General features: G+C 43.4%; 2 protein-coding genes across 5 annotated transcripts in view; one reads left to right on the top strand and one right to left on the bottom strand.

Moving 5' to 3' along the window:
• LOC112218762 (protein bicaudal D homolog 1-like) overlaps positions 1 to 16,944 on the bottom strand; it is a 79,614-nt gene that overhangs the window by 40,608 nt on the left and 22,062 nt on the right. The window lies entirely within an intron of this gene.
• Positions 9,217 to 13,072, top strand: LOC112218763 (pyrin). 2 transcript variants are annotated; one of them, XM_024379880.2, is made up of 2 exons: positions 9,217 to 9,356; positions 10,729 to 13,072. In XM_024379880.2, the coding sequence occupies exon 2, from the start codon at positions 10,731 to 10,733 to the stop codon at positions 12,078 to 12,080; it is 1,350 nt and encodes a 449-aa protein (XP_024235648.1). In that variant the 5' UTR covers positions 9,217 to 9,356; positions 10,729 to 10,730; the 3' UTR covers positions 12,081 to 13,072. The 2 variants fall into 2 exon arrangements, with proteins under 2 accessions (XP_024235648.1, XP_024235649.1); XM_024379881.2 differs by lacking the exon at positions 9,217 to 9,356 and adding an exon at positions 10,460 to 10,615.

Below are 16,944 nucleotides of genomic sequence, written 5' to 3'. Positions count from 1 at the left end.
AAAGACAGGTGAAACAGATCAGGGTGTGACATGAGAGAAGAAGCTGTTAAGGAGTCTTTGACAATTTTTTGGGCCTTCCTCTGACATAGCCTAGTATATACAGTGGGGAGAACAAGTATTTGATACACTGCCAATTTTGCAGGTTTTCCTACTTACAAAGCATGTAGAGTTCTGTAATTTTTATCATAGGTACACTTCAACTGTGAGAGACGGAATCTAAAATCTAAAAATCAAGAAAATCACATTGTATGATTTTTAAGTAATGAATTTGCATTTCATTGCATGCAATAAGTATTTGATCACCTAACAACCAGTAAGAATTCTGGCTCTCACAGACCTGTTTGTTTTTCTTTAAGAAGCCCTGTTCTCCACTCATTTCCTGTATTAACTGTGTTTAAACTCGTTACCTGTATAAAAGACACCTGTCCACACACTCAATCAAACAGACTCCAACCTCTCCACAATGGCCAAGACCAGTCAGCTGTGTAAGGACATCAGGGATAAAATTGTAGACCTTCACAAGGCTGGGGTGGGCTACAGGACAATAGGCAAGCAGCTTGGTGAGAAGGCAACAACTGTTGGCGCAATTATTAGAAAATGGAAGAAATTCCAGATGATGGTCAATCACCCTCGGTCTGGGGCTCCATGCAAGATCTCACCTCGTGGTGCATCAATGATCATGAGGAAGGTGAGGGATCAGCCCAGAACTACACGGCAGGACGTGGTCAATGACCTGAAGAGAGCTGGGACCACAGTCTCAAAGAAAACCATTAGTAACACACTACGCCGTCATGGATTAAAATCCTGCAGCGCACGCAAGGTCCCCCTGCTCAAGGCAGCGCAAGTCCAGGCCCGTCTGAAGTTTGCCAATGACCGTCTGGATGATCCAGAGGAGGAATGGGAGAAGGTCATGTGGTCTGATGAGACAAAAATAGAGCTTTTTGGCCTAAAAAAATCTCTTGGTAGATAATGTGGTCTACAGCGTATCATAAGGTACTCTACCTCAGGCGAGCAATACCTCGACAATTCTTTAATATTAGACATCGCGAACCAGATGTTATTGACAAAAAGACACACAACCCCAGCCCTAGTCTTACCAGACATAGCTTCTCTGTTCTGCCGGTGCATTGAAAATGTCGTTGTTCAGCCACGACTCGGTAAAACATAAGATATTACAGTTCTTAATGTCCCGTTGGTAGGATAATCGTAATCGAAGGTCATCAATTTTATTTTCCAACGATTGCATGTTAGCAAGTAGAATTGATGGCAGTGGGAGTTTACTCGCTCGCCTACGGATTGACAAAAGGCAGCCCAATCTGCATCCTCTTTTCCTCCACCTTTTCTTTACACAAATTACGGGGATCTGGGCTTGTTCCCGGGAGAGCTGTATACCTTTCTCGTTGGACTCGTTAAAGGAAAAAGCTTCTTTCAGTTCGTGGTGAGTAATCCCAGTTCTGATGTTCAGAAGTTATTTTCGTTCATAAGAGACGGTAGTAGCAACATTATGTACAAAATAAGTTACAAACAACAACAAAAAAACGAACAAAATAGTGCAATTGGTTACGGGCATGTAAAACCTCAGCCATCCTCTTCGGCATCATCTTAAAAAGCTCAGGAGAGCTTTGCGTGTGTCTGTCTGTGTCTGTCTGTGTATGAATGTGTGTCTGTCTGTGAATGTGTGAGTGTATGTGCACAGCAATGGAACATCTGAGCGATATAATTAGATGTATAATGCTTCTTCAGTGCTTGCACATTTCCCACCCATTAGTATTAATCATCCAACACAAAGTAGGGCAGCCTGCTGTATATCGTCTATTAGGTTTAAATAACAATATCTTTACATTGTGAAAATGTTTGTTCCCTTTGCTCTGCCAGGTTGCCAGACTGAAACAGTCAAAATCCCATAAATAAACAGGCATCACTCAGGCAGCATTAGTCAGAGGGCAGAATGGGCTCCGGTCAGTCAAAAACAGGAAAAATAAATATACATGACGTAGCTTATTTTCACTCATCTATTAGACCAAAATAAGTACAAACAAAATTCTTGGGGAGGGGCATAGTTCAGAATAACAGGAGCTTGTAGACGACAGCATTCTATGTCCCCTTGTAACACACAAGGGAAGAGCTCTCAGCACTCTGCCTCCACACAAGATGCTTGCCAACTCTAAAGCTGCTGCACTGATGTGTGTGTGTGTGTGTGTGTGTGTGTGTGTGTGTGAGAGCGTGTAAAATGGACCAAAATCTCCATCTAAATCAGTAAGTATGTTTATTACAAGGCTGAGAGCAGAGGCATGTTACTGCTGCACTTTTGTTTAAATTGCCCACTGAAAGCTCTTACTGATTCAGTCATTCTGTGTGTGTGATATTTTTTATTTTATTTTTTATTTCACCTTTATTTAACCAGGTAGGCTAGTTGAGAACAAGTTCTCATTTACAATTGAGACCTGGCCAAGATAAAGCATAGCAGTGTGAATAGACAGCAACACAGAGTTACACATGGAGTAAACAATAAACAAGTCAATAACACAGTTGCAAAAAAAAATGTTTTTAAGAAGAGTCTATATACTACATTGTGTGCAAAAGGCTTGAGGAGGTAGGAGAATAATTACAATTTAGAAGATTAACACTGGAGTGAAAAATTATCAGATGGTCATGTGCAGGTAGAGATACTGGTGTGCAAAAGAGCAGAAAAGTAAATAAATAAAAACAGTATGGGGATGAGGTAGGTAAATTGGGTGGGCTTTTTACCGATGGACTATGTACAGCTGCAGCAATCGGTTAGCTGCTCAGATAGCAGATGTTTAAAGTTGGTGAGGGAGATAAAAGTCTCCAACTTCAACGATTTTTGCAATTCGTTCCAGTCACGGCAGCAGAGAACTGGAAGGAAAGGCGGCCAAATGAGATGTTGGCTTTAGGGATGATCAGTGAGATACACCTGCTGGAGCACGTGCTACGGGTGGGTGTTGCCATCGTGACCAGTGAACTGAGATAAGGCGGAGCTTTACCTAGCATGGACTTGTAGATGACCTGGAGCCAGTGGGTCTGGCGACGAATATGTAGCCCGGGCCAGCCGACTAGAGCATACAGGTCGCAGTGGTGGGTAGTATAAGGTGCTTTAGTAACAAAGCGGATGGCACTGTGATAAACTGCATCGAGTTTGCTGAGTAGAGTATTGGAAGCCATTTTGTAGATGACATTGCCGAGGTCGAGGATCGGTAGGATAGTCAGCTTTACTAGGGTAGTTTGGCGGCGTGAGTGAAGGAGTCTTTGTTGCGAAATAGAAAGCCTATTCTAGATTTGATTATGGATTGGAGATGTTTGATATGAGTCTGGAGGGAGAGTTTACAGTCTAGCCAGACACCTAGGTACTTATAGATGTCCACATATTCTAGGTCGGAATCATCCAGGGTGGTGATGCTAGTCGGGCGTGCGGGTGCAGGCAGCAAATGGTTGAAAAGCATGCATTTGGTTTTACTAGCGTTTAAGAGCAGTTGGAGGCCATGGAAGGAGTGTTGTATGGCATTGAAGCTCGTTTGGAGGTTAGATAGCACAGTGTCCAAGGAAGGGCCAGAAGTATACAGAATGGTGTTGTCTGCGTAGAGGTGGATCAGGGAATCGCCCGCAGCAAGAGCAACATCATTGATATATACAGAGAAAAGAGTCGGCCCGAGAATTGAACCCTGTGGCACCCCCATAGAGACTGCCAGAGGACCAGACAACATGCCCTCCGATTTGACACACTGAACTCTGTCTGCAAAGTAGTCGGAGAACCAGGCAAGGCAGTCATTAGAAAAACCGAGGCTACTGAGTCTGCCGATAAGAATATGGTGATTGACAGAGTCGAAAGCCTTGGCCAGGTCGATGAAGATGGCTGCACAGTACTGTTTTTTATGGATGGCGGTTATGATATCGTTTAGTACCTTTAGCGTGGCTGAGGTGCACCCGTGACCGGCTCGGAAACCAGATTGCACAGCAGAGAAGGTACGGTGGGGTTCGAGATGGTCAGTGATCTGTTTGTTGACTTGGCTTTCGAAGACCTTAGATAGACAGGGCAGGATGGATATAGGTCTGTAACAGTTTGGGTCCAGGGTGTCCCCTGGCAGCTTTCCAGTCCTTGGGGATCTCAGACGATATGAAAGAGAGGTTGAACAGGCTGGTAATAGGGGTTGCGACAATGGCGGCGGATAGTTTCAGAAATAGAGGGTCCAGATTGTCAAGCCCAGCTGATTTGTACGGGTCCAGGTTTTGTAGCTCTTTCAGAAAATCTGCTATCTAGATTTGGGTAAAGGTGGAGCTGTTGGCCGAGGTTGGAGTAGCCAGGAGGAAGGCATGGCCAGCTGTTGAGAAATGCTTGTTGAAGTTTTCGATTATCATGGATTTATCGGTGGTGACCGTGTTACCAAGCCTCAGCGCAGTGGGCAGCTGGGAGGAGGTGCTCTTGTTCTCCATGGACTTAACAGTGTCACAGAACCTTTGGGAGTTAGAGCTACACAATGCAAATTTCTGCTTGAAAAGCTGGCCTTTGCTTTCCTGACTGACTGCGTGTATTGGTTCCTGACTTCCCTGAACAGTTGCATATCGCGGGGACTATTCGATGCTATTGCAGTCCCCCACGGAATATGTTTGTGCTGGTCGAGGGCAGTCAGGTCTGGAGTGAACCAGGGGCTAAATCTGTTCTTAGTTCTGCATTTTTTGAACGGAGCATGCTTATTGAAGATGGCGAGGAAGATACTTTTAAAGAATGACCAGGCATCCTCAACTGATGGGATGAGGTCAATATCCTTCCAGGATACCCGGGCCAGGTCGATTAGAAAGGCCTGCTCGCAGAAGTGTTTTAGGGAGCGTTTGACAGTGATAAGGCGGGTCGTTTGACTGTGGACCCGTAGCGGATACAGGCAATGAGGCAGTGATCGCTGAGATCCTGATTGAAGACAGCGGAGGTGTATTTGGAGGGCCAGTTGGTCAGGATAACGTCTTTGAGGGTGCCCATGTTTACAGATTTAGGGTTGTACCTTGTGGGTTCCTTGATGATTTGTGTGAGATTGAGGGTATCTAGCTAAGATTGTAGGACTGCCGGGGTGTTAAGCATATCCCAGTTTAGGTCACCTAACAGAACAAACTCTGAAGCTAGATGGGGGGCGATCAATTCACAAATGGTGTCTAGGGCACAGCTGGGAGCTGAGGGGGGTCGGTAGCAGGCGGCAACAGTGAGAGACTTATTTCTGGAGAGATTCATTTTTAAAATTAGAATTTCAAACGGTTTGGGTATGGACCTGGAAAGTATGACATTACTTTGCAGGCTATCTCTGCAGTAGACTGCAACTCCTCCCCCTTTGGCAGTTCTATCTTGACGGAAAATGTTATAGTTGGGTATGGAAATCTCCAAATTTTTGGTGGCCTTCCTAAGCCAGGATTCAGACACAGCAAGGACATCAGGGATGGCTAACCTGAACAACAGTATACAAGGCATATTGACATTTGAGAGAGACATACAGCGAGGCATAAAGTAATCACAGGTGTTGATTGGGAGAGCTAGCTAAAACAACAGGTGAGACAACAACAGCTAATCAGCTAACACAACAACAGCAGGTAAAATGGCGATGACTAGGCAGAGAGGGTCGGATTAACTACACACAGAGCCTGAGTTCGCGGCTGGGGCCAACAGATAAAAAATAAATAAGCAGAATGGAGTACTGTGATTAATGGACAGTCCAGCAGGCATCAGCTATGTAGCCAAGTGATCATAGTGTCCAGGGGGCAGCAGTAGATGGAACAGGGGAGCCCCACTACGCTAGCGACACGGCGTTTAAAGTTAGTAGCGTCTGCTCCGACGGAGGCCGGATGAAGGCACAGTGGATGGAGTATTCGTCGGCAGACCAGTCGTGGTGGTGCGGCCGGGTGCTGTGTCGACAGAGAATCCAAGCCAGATGGCGAAAGAGGTATTGTGGAATTTAGTTTGCTAGCCGGGAGATGTGCCTGGCTCACGGCTAACTGGTGCTAGCTTCGTGGCAGTGGCGTTAGCCACTATATACAATCGGTAGCAGCGGTGATCCGGTGCCAAGGTCCAGAGTTTACAGCAAGGATCCGGTGGAGTTTTGGGCTCTAGCTGTGTATGAGTGGGGTTCGGGTGAACAGCTGAGTAGGCCGGGAGGTGGGCCTCAGGGAATAGCTTCGGTACTAGGTGCCACGGTGAGTGAAAGCTAGATGTGAGCTAGCTAGCTGTGAGCTAGCTAGCTGCAAGCTGTGAGTTAGCTAGCTAGCTGCAAGCTAGCTGTGAAGATCAGAAGTAGTGGTCCAGGGATTACGGCAGGAATCCGGCATTGTTGTGGAGAGACAGTCCGATATTAGTAGAGGAGCGATATTGGTAGATAGGCGAGTATTGTCCAGGCTAAAAACAGGGCTGGTATCTGTGTAGAAGGTAAAAGCCGCTAGCAGTGGTAAACAATGACTAAATAGCTTGTAGCTAATTAGCTGGTTAGCTTCTGGAGATTTTTGAATGTGTTCTAAAATTGAAAATAATAGCGATTCCGTATCACATTGGGTGAAGCAGATTACCGGAAGGTATAATCGAATAAAAAATCGAGAAGAGATTGAAAATAAATTGAAATATATATACAAAAAATACGAAAAAATACAAAAGTACACGAGAGGACAAAACAAACACGTCTTCACTGCTACGCCATCTTGGAATAATAATATGAATGGTATCATAAGGATTGGGTGTGCACGTGTGTATGTGCGTGTGTGTGTGCATATTTATACCACACATTTGCCAATTTGTGAGCAGGTATTATGATGACTAACTGTGTGTATGTGGGTGGTACCAAAACCGTACCAGACACAACAACCAACCAATAGTATCCTATCCAGTCTAGTGCTTTCCCTCCCATCTCTGGGTGTGTGTGGTCTGTCCACATACCACGTGTTCATTCTAAAGGTCAGCTAGGAGAAAGCCAATGTTTAGCTTCTCCTTTTGAAGCAATCACATCTGGCCCCCAGTCATCATTCCACCACTGATAAGAGGGACGCTTGGACCAGAGCCCAGAATGCCCATCACTTATTAAGGCTCATTCTGTATGTATCCTCTACTCTCCTCATCTCTCCCCTCCTCTCCTCATATCTCCTTTCTTCTCCTCATATCTCCTCCCCTCGTATCAACTCCTCTCCTCTCCTCATCTCTCCTCTCCTTCCATTTCCTCTCCTCACATCTCCTCCCCTTCCCTCTTCTCTCCTCATCTCTCCTTCCCTCTCCTCATCTCTCCTCTCCTTCCCTCTCCTCATCTCTCCTCTCCTTCCCTCTCCTCCCCATCCCTCTTCTCTCCTCTCCTTCCCTATCCTCATCTCTCCTCTCCTTCCCTCTCCTCATCTCTCCTCTCCTTCCCTCTCCTCTCCTCATCTCTCCTCTCCTCATCTCTCCTCTCCTCTCCTTCCCTCTCCAGCTGAGAACAGATGGTTTGCAAACTGGCCCTTAACAGCTCACTGCCCTGTGTGAGATTATTAAGTGGAGTGGCATTAACTCTTCCACACATCACATATGTGACAAACAAGTCAGCAGGTAGGATAAGCATTGCATCTCATCTAACCTTACGGTCTTACTGAGATAAAATCTATTATACAAGAAGTGGTTCAAAATGACAGCATAATCCAGATGGATAGGAGTGCTAGTGTCATAATAACTGTATTGATTTATTAAGAGAGAGAAATACAGACAAACAGAGGAAAGAGAAAAGAGATGGCTTTTACAGTATTTACTTACACATCATTTTATAACGTATTTTACCAGCTCTCTCAGCCGGGTAATATGCCCTAGAGGGGACGGTTGGGGACGGTTGGCTCAGCAGAGTGGTAACTGCGCCAAAAGGTCAGAACACAGACGAAGTGGGCTGAAAGGAGGAGAGGAAAAGAGAGGAGGCTTTGATGCAAGATGCCCTGTAAGACCTGTCCTGACTCATCAGCATGATGCAATGGCAGACTGCATGGGCTCTTGGACCCCTTCCATCACCCTAGCTTCAGTCACTCTGAGAGAGAGAGAGAGAGAGAGAAACCTCCTATATCTTCTCATCTCATAACAACTGTTGCCTAGCCTTTGTTCTAAGAGCGTTTCAGATAAAGGACTATTGCCATAGAACAAATTGAAAAAATAAAGCTTATAATATCCTCCACAGTCATAAGTCATAACAGCTAAGATACTCTAATAACTACAGATATTCTTACATTAAATGATTGGGTGGTAAGTATGTGCCTGTGGGCTCAATTTAAATCAGTCTCTGCTCTGAAAGCTCAAAAATCTTCATACAGCTCAGTGCAGAGTAGTCTCACATGAACCACTAATGTCACCTTCCCACATCCAGTGTACCGTTTGTCCCTTAACCAGATTCCCTCAAGCTGTGACAGCATCTCATCTCCCATCCATCAAACTGTTAAGAACCACAGGTGTGCCTGGGCCGTATTACTCTTCCACAGAGGACCTGTCTAGTAAACTCCAGGCAGCCACATGGTAAATCAAGGTGTGTGTGTCTGCATGGAGAGGGATGTGTCCCTCTCCTCTGACTCCAACTCTCCATAAAGCCAGAGATTCATTAGGGCCTCAGAAGCCTTATGTCCTATATCAGGGATGGGGGTGGGGGCCACCAAAAATCTGAACTCATCATGAGGGGGCCGCAGTGGTTTGCGGTTCTGCGTACCCACAACCCATACCCACACATGCAGTCAGAGGCGGACCTAGCCTTTTGGGGGCCATAAGTGAAATTTTGTTGCCTTCCCCCCCAAAAATTGTGGCACACTTGACAGGAGAGAGAACAATTATGTTTTTGAGTTCATTTCCTGCAATTCTACACATTTGTCCATGGGGTGTAGAGAAAATGTTGCAGTTTTAAAGCAAGTTTGTTGCAATTCTACAAATTTTGCCATAGGGTGAAGAGAAATGTTTTCAGTTTTTATTTAATATGATATCTGAGTGAGAGTGACTCACAAAATCAGTTGCCCATCCCTGTCCTATATACTGGCCGGGCTGGAGACAATGGGCAGGACAGTCAGAATGAATATGTATTTCGATGTGAAAAAGTAATTTCGGGTGTTTAATTGTTGCCAACATGATAGAATGAGCACTGCTACGGCGAAGTTAATATTTAACTTAACTTACCTCAAGTTGATATGATGTAATAGTTCTTTAGGAGAAGGGGAGGAGGAAATACATATTTTACGCTGGTACGGTAACTGACTTCAGGGTAATACAGTAAAGTGAAACTGTCCTGGCCAGGTACTGTAGGCTATATAAAGTAATCGCCTCAAGTGATTATCACTGAAGTGAAAGAAGATAGTCATACAGAAACACTACTAGACAAGCACACAATCAGGTGAGTGAACAGGTTTATTTACCAAGGGGATATTTCTTAATGCTTCGATAGAAAAGTCATGTATAGATTGGACTAGGGCTGTTATGGGGACCGTATTACTAGTACTACTCCAGTAGTTTTTTGGGGGGTATCTGTTCTTTACTTTAGTATTTATATTTTTACACCACTACATTCCTAAAAAATAAGATGTACTTTTTACCCTATACCGTGTCACCTAAAAGTACTAATTACATTTTGAATGCTTAGCAGGACAGGGAACTGTTTCAATTCACATACTTATCAAGAGAAAATCCCTGGTCATCCCCACTGCATCTGATCTGGCGGACTCACTAAACACAAATGCTTCATTTGTAAATTATGTCTTAGCGTTGGAGTGTGCTCTTGGCTATGTGTAAAAAAAAATGAAAGAAGAAAATTGTACTGTTTGGTTTGCTTAATAGCAAGAATTTGAATTGTTTATACTTTTACTTGTGTGCAAAGCTGTCATCAAGGCAAAGGGTGGCTAATTTGAAGAATCTCAAATATAAAATGTATTTTGATTTGTTTAACACTTTCTTGGTTACTACATAATTCTATGTGTGTTAATTCATAGTTTTGATGTCTTACCTATTATTCTACAATGTAGAAAATAGTACAAATAAAGAAAAACCCTTGAATGAGTAGGTGTGTCCAAACTTTTGACTGGTACTGTATATATATTTAAAACCAAATACTTTTAGGCTTTTACTCAAGTAGAATTTTACTGGGTGACTTTCACTTTTACTTGAGTAATTTTCTATTAACATAACATTACTTTTACTCAAGTTTGAAAAAGGGGTTACTTTGTCTTGGTAAAGAAGAAATGGTCACTAACAGGGATGTAAAATGATTTGTGCAGACATTTTGAAAAATAAGCTTTTTTGTGCATATGGAACATTTCTGGGACCAACACTTTACATGTTGCATATTTTTGTTCAGTATAAAATATCAAAGGGAGGCAAAGGACACTCTATTAGTGGAACGACCCTACTGTCCCTACTGGGTGTTTGAATGTTTTTTTTGTATTCTTTTTAAAACTGAAATAGAAAATATATTTTAGAGGCAAATATATGTATCTCTATCATTGTTTTGGTTTCAGTTTAACAAGGCACGTGATGCATGAGTCACTGACTGGCAGACTGTGCCAACCAAAGGTTTTACCCCGAGAATACCTGTGACCAATGCTGGCTTTATCTGTACATCTGATCTGCACCAGTCAATCAAGTTTCAGTTCTTGAATGGTAATTTCCATTCATGTTTTACATAGACTGAACTGAAACTAAGCTAAACTGAACTAAACTAAATAGAAACAAAACAAAACAAAAAATAACTGACTGTGTTGTCTTGTTCCCAGCTATGTCGCCAAACAACAAGTGGATAGGGAGGGGCCTGCATGCCAGCCTGTTGTACCTGGTTTTATATGTGTGCCTGGTGCGCACCGCTACTCTGGACGAAGAAGATATTGAGATTGATGATGAGGAGGAGGAAGACCTGGAGTATGAATACAGTATAAAACAAGACAGACACACCTGTGGAAGCGGTCAAACTGGTCAGTATCCATTCTGTAAGGACAAGGAGCAGGTCAGTCACCACTATGTCAACACAAGGGATGAGTGTGGAGAGACAGACTTCAAGAAAGTGCGGGGGGAAATGCAGCTGATGATCCAGGACCGACGAAAGAAGATGAAGGAGATCGTACACTCTGCAAAACTCACCGAGAAAAATGTGGAGAGGGAGAAAGAGGACACTTTGCTGTTCCTGACTGAAGTGACACGGCTCATTCAGAAGACCTATGTAGATGTCATTGAGGAGATCGAAAAGAAGCAGAAAGCAGCAACAACCATGGCTATAGAGCACATTCTAGAGCTAACACAGGAAATCTCTAAACTACAGGAGAGAAGCTCTGAACTGGAGCAGCTCTCACACATTGAGGACCACCTTCACCTTCTCCAGATGTTCCCGTCCCTGTGTACCCCACCGGCCACCATTGACTGGTCTGAGGTCAGCATTCACAGTGATCCAAGTGTGGGGTCTATGAGGAGAGCTGTGAACAAGCTGAGAGAAGCACTGAATAGTGAAGAGAGCAGGCTGTCTGCAGCTGAGTTGGGAAGGATTAAGACGTGTGCAGTGGATGTGACTCTGGACCCTGACACAGCACATCCGTACCTCATTGTCTCTGAAGACGGGAAACAAGTGAGAATTGGAGATCTCCGGCAAAATGTCACAGACGGCCCTGAAAGGTTTAATTCAGTTGTTAATGTCCTAGCAAAGGAGGGCTTCTCCTCAGGGAGATTCTACTATGAGGTGCAGGTGAAAGGTAAGACTAGGTTGGATTTAGGAGTGGCCATAGAGTCCATCAACAGGAAGAGTGGGGTCACCCTGAGCCCTGGCCATGGATACCTGGCTATATGTCTGAGGGATGGGGATAGGTATGTAGCTGCTGAAAGCCCTGCTATCCTCATCGCTCTTAGCCAGAAGCCCCAGAAGATAGGGGTTTATGTTGATTATGAACAAGGCCAGGTCTCCTTCTATGATGTGGATAACAGCTCTCATATCTACTCCTTCACTGATTATTCTTTCAATAAGAAACTCTATCCCTTCTTTAGCACTGGCACCGACGACGACGGTGAAAACTCAGCCCCATTAGTCATTACCCCAGTCAATCAACAACTGAGTATTCATTTCTTCACGTTTGAAAAAGCCTGAAAATGGATTAAATACAACTTACAATGTGTATATACACTGAGTATACAAAATATTAGCAACACCTTCCTAATATTGAGTTGCACCCAACACTTTTGCCCTCAGAACAGCCTAAATTCATCAGGGCATAGACTCTACAAAGTGTCGAAATCATTCAACAGGGATGATGGCCCATGACTCCAATGATTCCCACAGTTGTGTCAAGTTGGCTGGATGTCATTTGGGTAGTGGAACATTCTTGATACACACGGGAAACTGTTGAGCGTGAAAAACTCAGCAGCGCTGCAGTTCTTGACACACCCGCGCCTGGCACTTACCACCATACTCTGTTCAAAGGCACTTCAATCTTTTGTCTTGCCCATTCACCCTCTGAATGGCACACATCTCAAGGCTTAAAAATCTTTCTTTAACCTTTCTCCTCCCCTTCATCTACACTGATTGAAGTGGATTTAACAAGTGATGTCAATAAGGTATCATAGCTTTCACCTGGTCAGTCTATGTCATGGAAAGAGCAGGTGTTCCTAATGTTTTGTACAATCAGTGTATTGAGGCTGTCAGAGTTAGTTTACATTTTGTTATTAATTGCATTGTCTGAATGCGTTCAAAATAAATTGAAAACATCAAAAATACATATCATATACACCTAAAAAAGTTGTGATGTCAAAACAAGGTTAAAGAAAGTGTGCTTTATCAATTTACCTGATTTTGTTAACTGTTACTTTGGACAAAATCAAGACTTCAATATTCTTGTAATACTTTTTGTATAAAATAATCTTAAATTACAGCTCAATTTGAGCTAATTCTGAATATGCAAATAATTGTGATTTATCACAGCAAGTCCTGCGATTAATTATACTTAAAAATGGTATTGTTCTGTCGTAACCGGCCGCGACCGGAGGTCCATGGGGCGACGCACAATTGGCCTAGCGTCGTCCGGGTTAGGGAGGGCTTGGTCAGTAGGGATGTCCTTGTCTCATCGCGCACCAGCGACTCCTGTGGCGGGCCGGGCGCAGTGCGCGCTAACCAAGGTTGCCAGGTGCACGGTGTGGCCTCTGACACATTGGTGCGGCTGGCTTCCGGGTTGGAGGCGCGCTGTGTTAAGAAGCAGTGCGGCTGGTTGGGTTGTGTATCGGAGGACGCATGACTTTCAACCTTCGTCTCTCCCGAGCCCGTACGGGAGTTGTAGCGATGAGACAAGATAATAGCTACTACAACAATTGGATACCACAAAATTGGGGAGAAAAAGGGGAAAAAAAAGAAATGGTATTGTTTCACGGCCCTAGTATCTGTAGAATATCATTATATATCAATGTTTAGGGAAGCACATTGGGAAAGCACTGTGTTACATCAAATCAAATCATACAATTGTTTTCCATTTACTTTTTTGTTGCACGTTGTTTCAAATGTCATATTTCAAAATGTCTCTCCAGTTTTCCCCTTCTTGAAGAAATTAAAGGTTATAAATTACATTAACTGAAGGTTTAATTAAATGAATCCATTCAGCCAACAATACGTCTCAAGTTCCTTGTGGTTTTCCATCCAGAACATTCTGAATGACACAACGCCTTCCACCCTGACAACTCTTATGTCAAGGTCCATGTGGTTCCTCCATCCAGAAGCATCTGAATGACAACACTTTTCACCCTTAGAATTCTACAGTATGACTCTTTGTCCCAAGTCTCCGTTGATACCATAGGGTGAGATAGAATCAAAGCTCTAGGAGAACCACTCCCACACACACGCTCTCTTTGACAAATCTGCATTAGCCGATTAATTGCATGGTAGAAAGGTTGATTGGTTTTCCAGCAGCACCCTGAGAAAGGCTGCTAATTGCTGTGTTACAGAGCAGGAGGTGAGTATGAGACAGAGGCAACTTATGGCTGTTTCACAAAGCAGGAGATATGTAAGAGACCGAGAGAGTCTACAGTCACCGTGGCTTGCTTGCCAGGTCTATAGCCAGGAACATGGAGTACTGGGCTGCTAATAAGAGATGCCAGGCTTATAGCCAGGAAGATGGAGTACTGAGCTGGGAAGAAGACCCACAGGCTCTAGTCTCTATACTCCAGTCTTTAGTGCACTGGGTGATTGGGAACAATCCAGTATTCTCCATACACAACAATAATCACTACAGGAGAGAGTTTACAGAGCAGTCAACAGAGCGCTCTTGGTGTGAATGTGTGCTGGTAGGCCTTGGAATTTGGGTCTACGGAAGGTCCACTCACAGGGGTGATGTCATCAGCATTAGCGGCTCATTTTGTTACGTTACAGTTTTTCTCATCAATCTACACACAATACACTATAATGACAAAGTCAAAACAGGTTTTAGACATTTTTACAAATGTATTAAAAATAAAAAACGGAAAAAAGTATTCAGACCATTTACTCAGTACTTTGTTGAAGCACCTTTGGCAGCGATTACAACCTCGAGTCTTCTTGGCACACCTGTATTTGGGGAGCTTCTCCTCTTCTCTGCTGATTCTCTCAAGCTCTGTCAGGTTGGATGGGGAGTGTCGCTGCACAGTTATTTTCACGTCTCTCCAGAGATGTTCGATCGGGTTCAAGTCAGGGCTATGGCTGGGCCACTCATGGACATTTAGAGACTTGTCGTTGTCCTGTTGGAAGGTGAACCTTCGTCCCAGTCTGAATTACTGAGCGCTTTGTAGCAGGTTTTCATGAAGGATGGTACTGTTCATCTTTCCCTCAATCCTGACTAGTTTCCCAGTCCCTGCCGCTGAAAATCCCCACAACATGATGCTGCCACCACCATGCTTCAATGTAGGGATGGTATTGGCCAGGTGCTGAGCAGTGCCTGGTTTCCTCCATTCAGGCCAAGGATAGTCCTTTAGGTGTGCCATAACTCTCTAGTGACAATCTGAAGGATCAGGTTACCGTGGGTCTGCTCTACAGCATGCTTTCTCTCATAGAGGGGGAGAGTGGAAGTCAGCTGTTTTATGGTCGTTCATAAAATACGCTGCGCCTATGCTCTGTAGTGTTTGAGATTAGAATGTAAACTGTGGAGCACAGAGAGACACTTGGACATCAAATGTTTGAATAATTAAACTATATTTATATTTTTGAGAATGTGGGAATGGTCCGTGGACACTTAAAGGACAGTCATCAAAAGATTATTTGTCACGTGCGCCAAATACAAGTGAAATGTGAAATGCTGAAATACTTACTTACAAGCCCTAACCAACAGTGCATTTTTTAAATAAAAAATATGTATAAGGTGTGTTTCATGTCGACTGTGTTTCATTTGGTGATCTCATAAAGGACAGGAAACACACATAACTGTATCTCTTAAAGTATACATTTCTCAGCTGTCAGGTTGACAGTTGAACTCGGAAGTTTACGTACACATTAGCCAAATACATTTAAACTCAGTTTTTCACAATTCCTGACATTTAATCCTAGTAAAAATACCCTGTCTTAGGTCAGTTAGGACCACTTTATTTTAAGAATGTGAAATGTCAGAATAATAGTAGAGAGCATTATTTATTTCAACTTTTACTTCTTTCATCACATTCCCAATGGGTCAGAAGTTTACATACATTCAATTAGTATTTGGTGGCATTGCCTTTAAATTGTTTCCCACAATAAGTTGGGTGAATTGTGGCCCATTCCTCCTGACAGAGCTGGTGTAACTGAGTCAGGTTTGTAGGGCTCCTTGCTCGCACACACTTTTTCAGTTCTGCCCAAACATTTTCAATAGGATTGAGGTCAGGGCTTTGGAAGACCCATTTGCGACCAAGCTTTAACTTCCTGACTGATGTCTTGAGATGTTGCTTCAATATATCCATATCCTCCCTCATGATGCCATTTATTTTGTGAAGTGCACCAGTTCCTCCTGCAGCAAAGCACCCACACAACATGATGCTGCCACCCCCATGCGTCATGGTTGGGATGGTGTTCTTCGGCTTGCAAGCCTCCCCCTTTTTCCTCCAAACATAACTATGGTCATTATGGCCAAACAGTTCTATTTTTGTTTCATCAGACCAGAGGACATTTCTCCAAAAAGTATGATCTTTGTCTCCATGTGCAGTTGCAAACCTTAGTCTGGCTTTATTATGGCGGTTTTGGAGCAGTGGCTTCTTCCTTGCTGAGCGGCCTTTCAGGTTATGTCGATATAGGACTCGTTTTACTGTGGATATAGATACTTTGTACCTGTTTCCTCCAGCATCTTCACAAGGTCCTTTGCTGTTGTTCTGGGATTGATTTGCACTTTTCGCACCAAAGTACGTTAATCTCTAGGAGACCTTCCTGAACGGAATGACGGCTGTGTGGTCCCATGGTGTTTATACTTGCGTACTATTGTTTGTACAGATGAACACGGTACCAACAGGCATTTGGAAAGTGCTCCCAAGGATGAACCATACTTGTGGAGGTCTACAATTTTCTTTCTGAGGTCTTGGCTGATTTCTTTTGATTTTCCCATGATGTCAAGCAAAGAGGCACTGAGTTTGAAGGTAGGCCTTGAAATACATCCACAGGTATACCTCCAATTGACTCCAATTATGTCAAGTAGCCTATCATAAGCTTCTAAATCCAAGACATAATTTTCGGGAATTTTCCAAGCTGTTTAAAAGCACAGTCAACTTAGTGTATGTATACTTCCGACCCACTGGAATTGTGATACAGTGAGTTATAAGTGAAATAATCTGTAAACAATTGTTGGAAAAATTACTTGTGTCATGCACAAAGTAGATGTCCTAACCGACTTGCCACAACTATAGTTTGTTAACAATCATTTTTTTGGAGTGATTGAAAAACAAGTTTTAATGACTCCAACCTAAGTGTATGTAAACGTCAACTTCAAATGTCATTCTAAATATTGTGAAACGTATGTAGTTAAATATGAAATTATTTG

This window comes from Oncorhynchus tshawytscha, linkage group LG19, assembly GCF_018296145.1.
Source record: "Oncorhynchus tshawytscha isolate Ot180627B linkage group LG19, Otsh_v2.0, whole genome shotgun sequence".
Classification (NCBI taxonomy): Eukaryota; Metazoa; Chordata; class Actinopteri; order Salmoniformes; family Salmonidae; genus Oncorhynchus; species Oncorhynchus tshawytscha.
The sequence above is the reverse complement of the archived record's forward strand: the minus strand, read 5'-3'. Positions and strand labels throughout refer to the sequence as shown.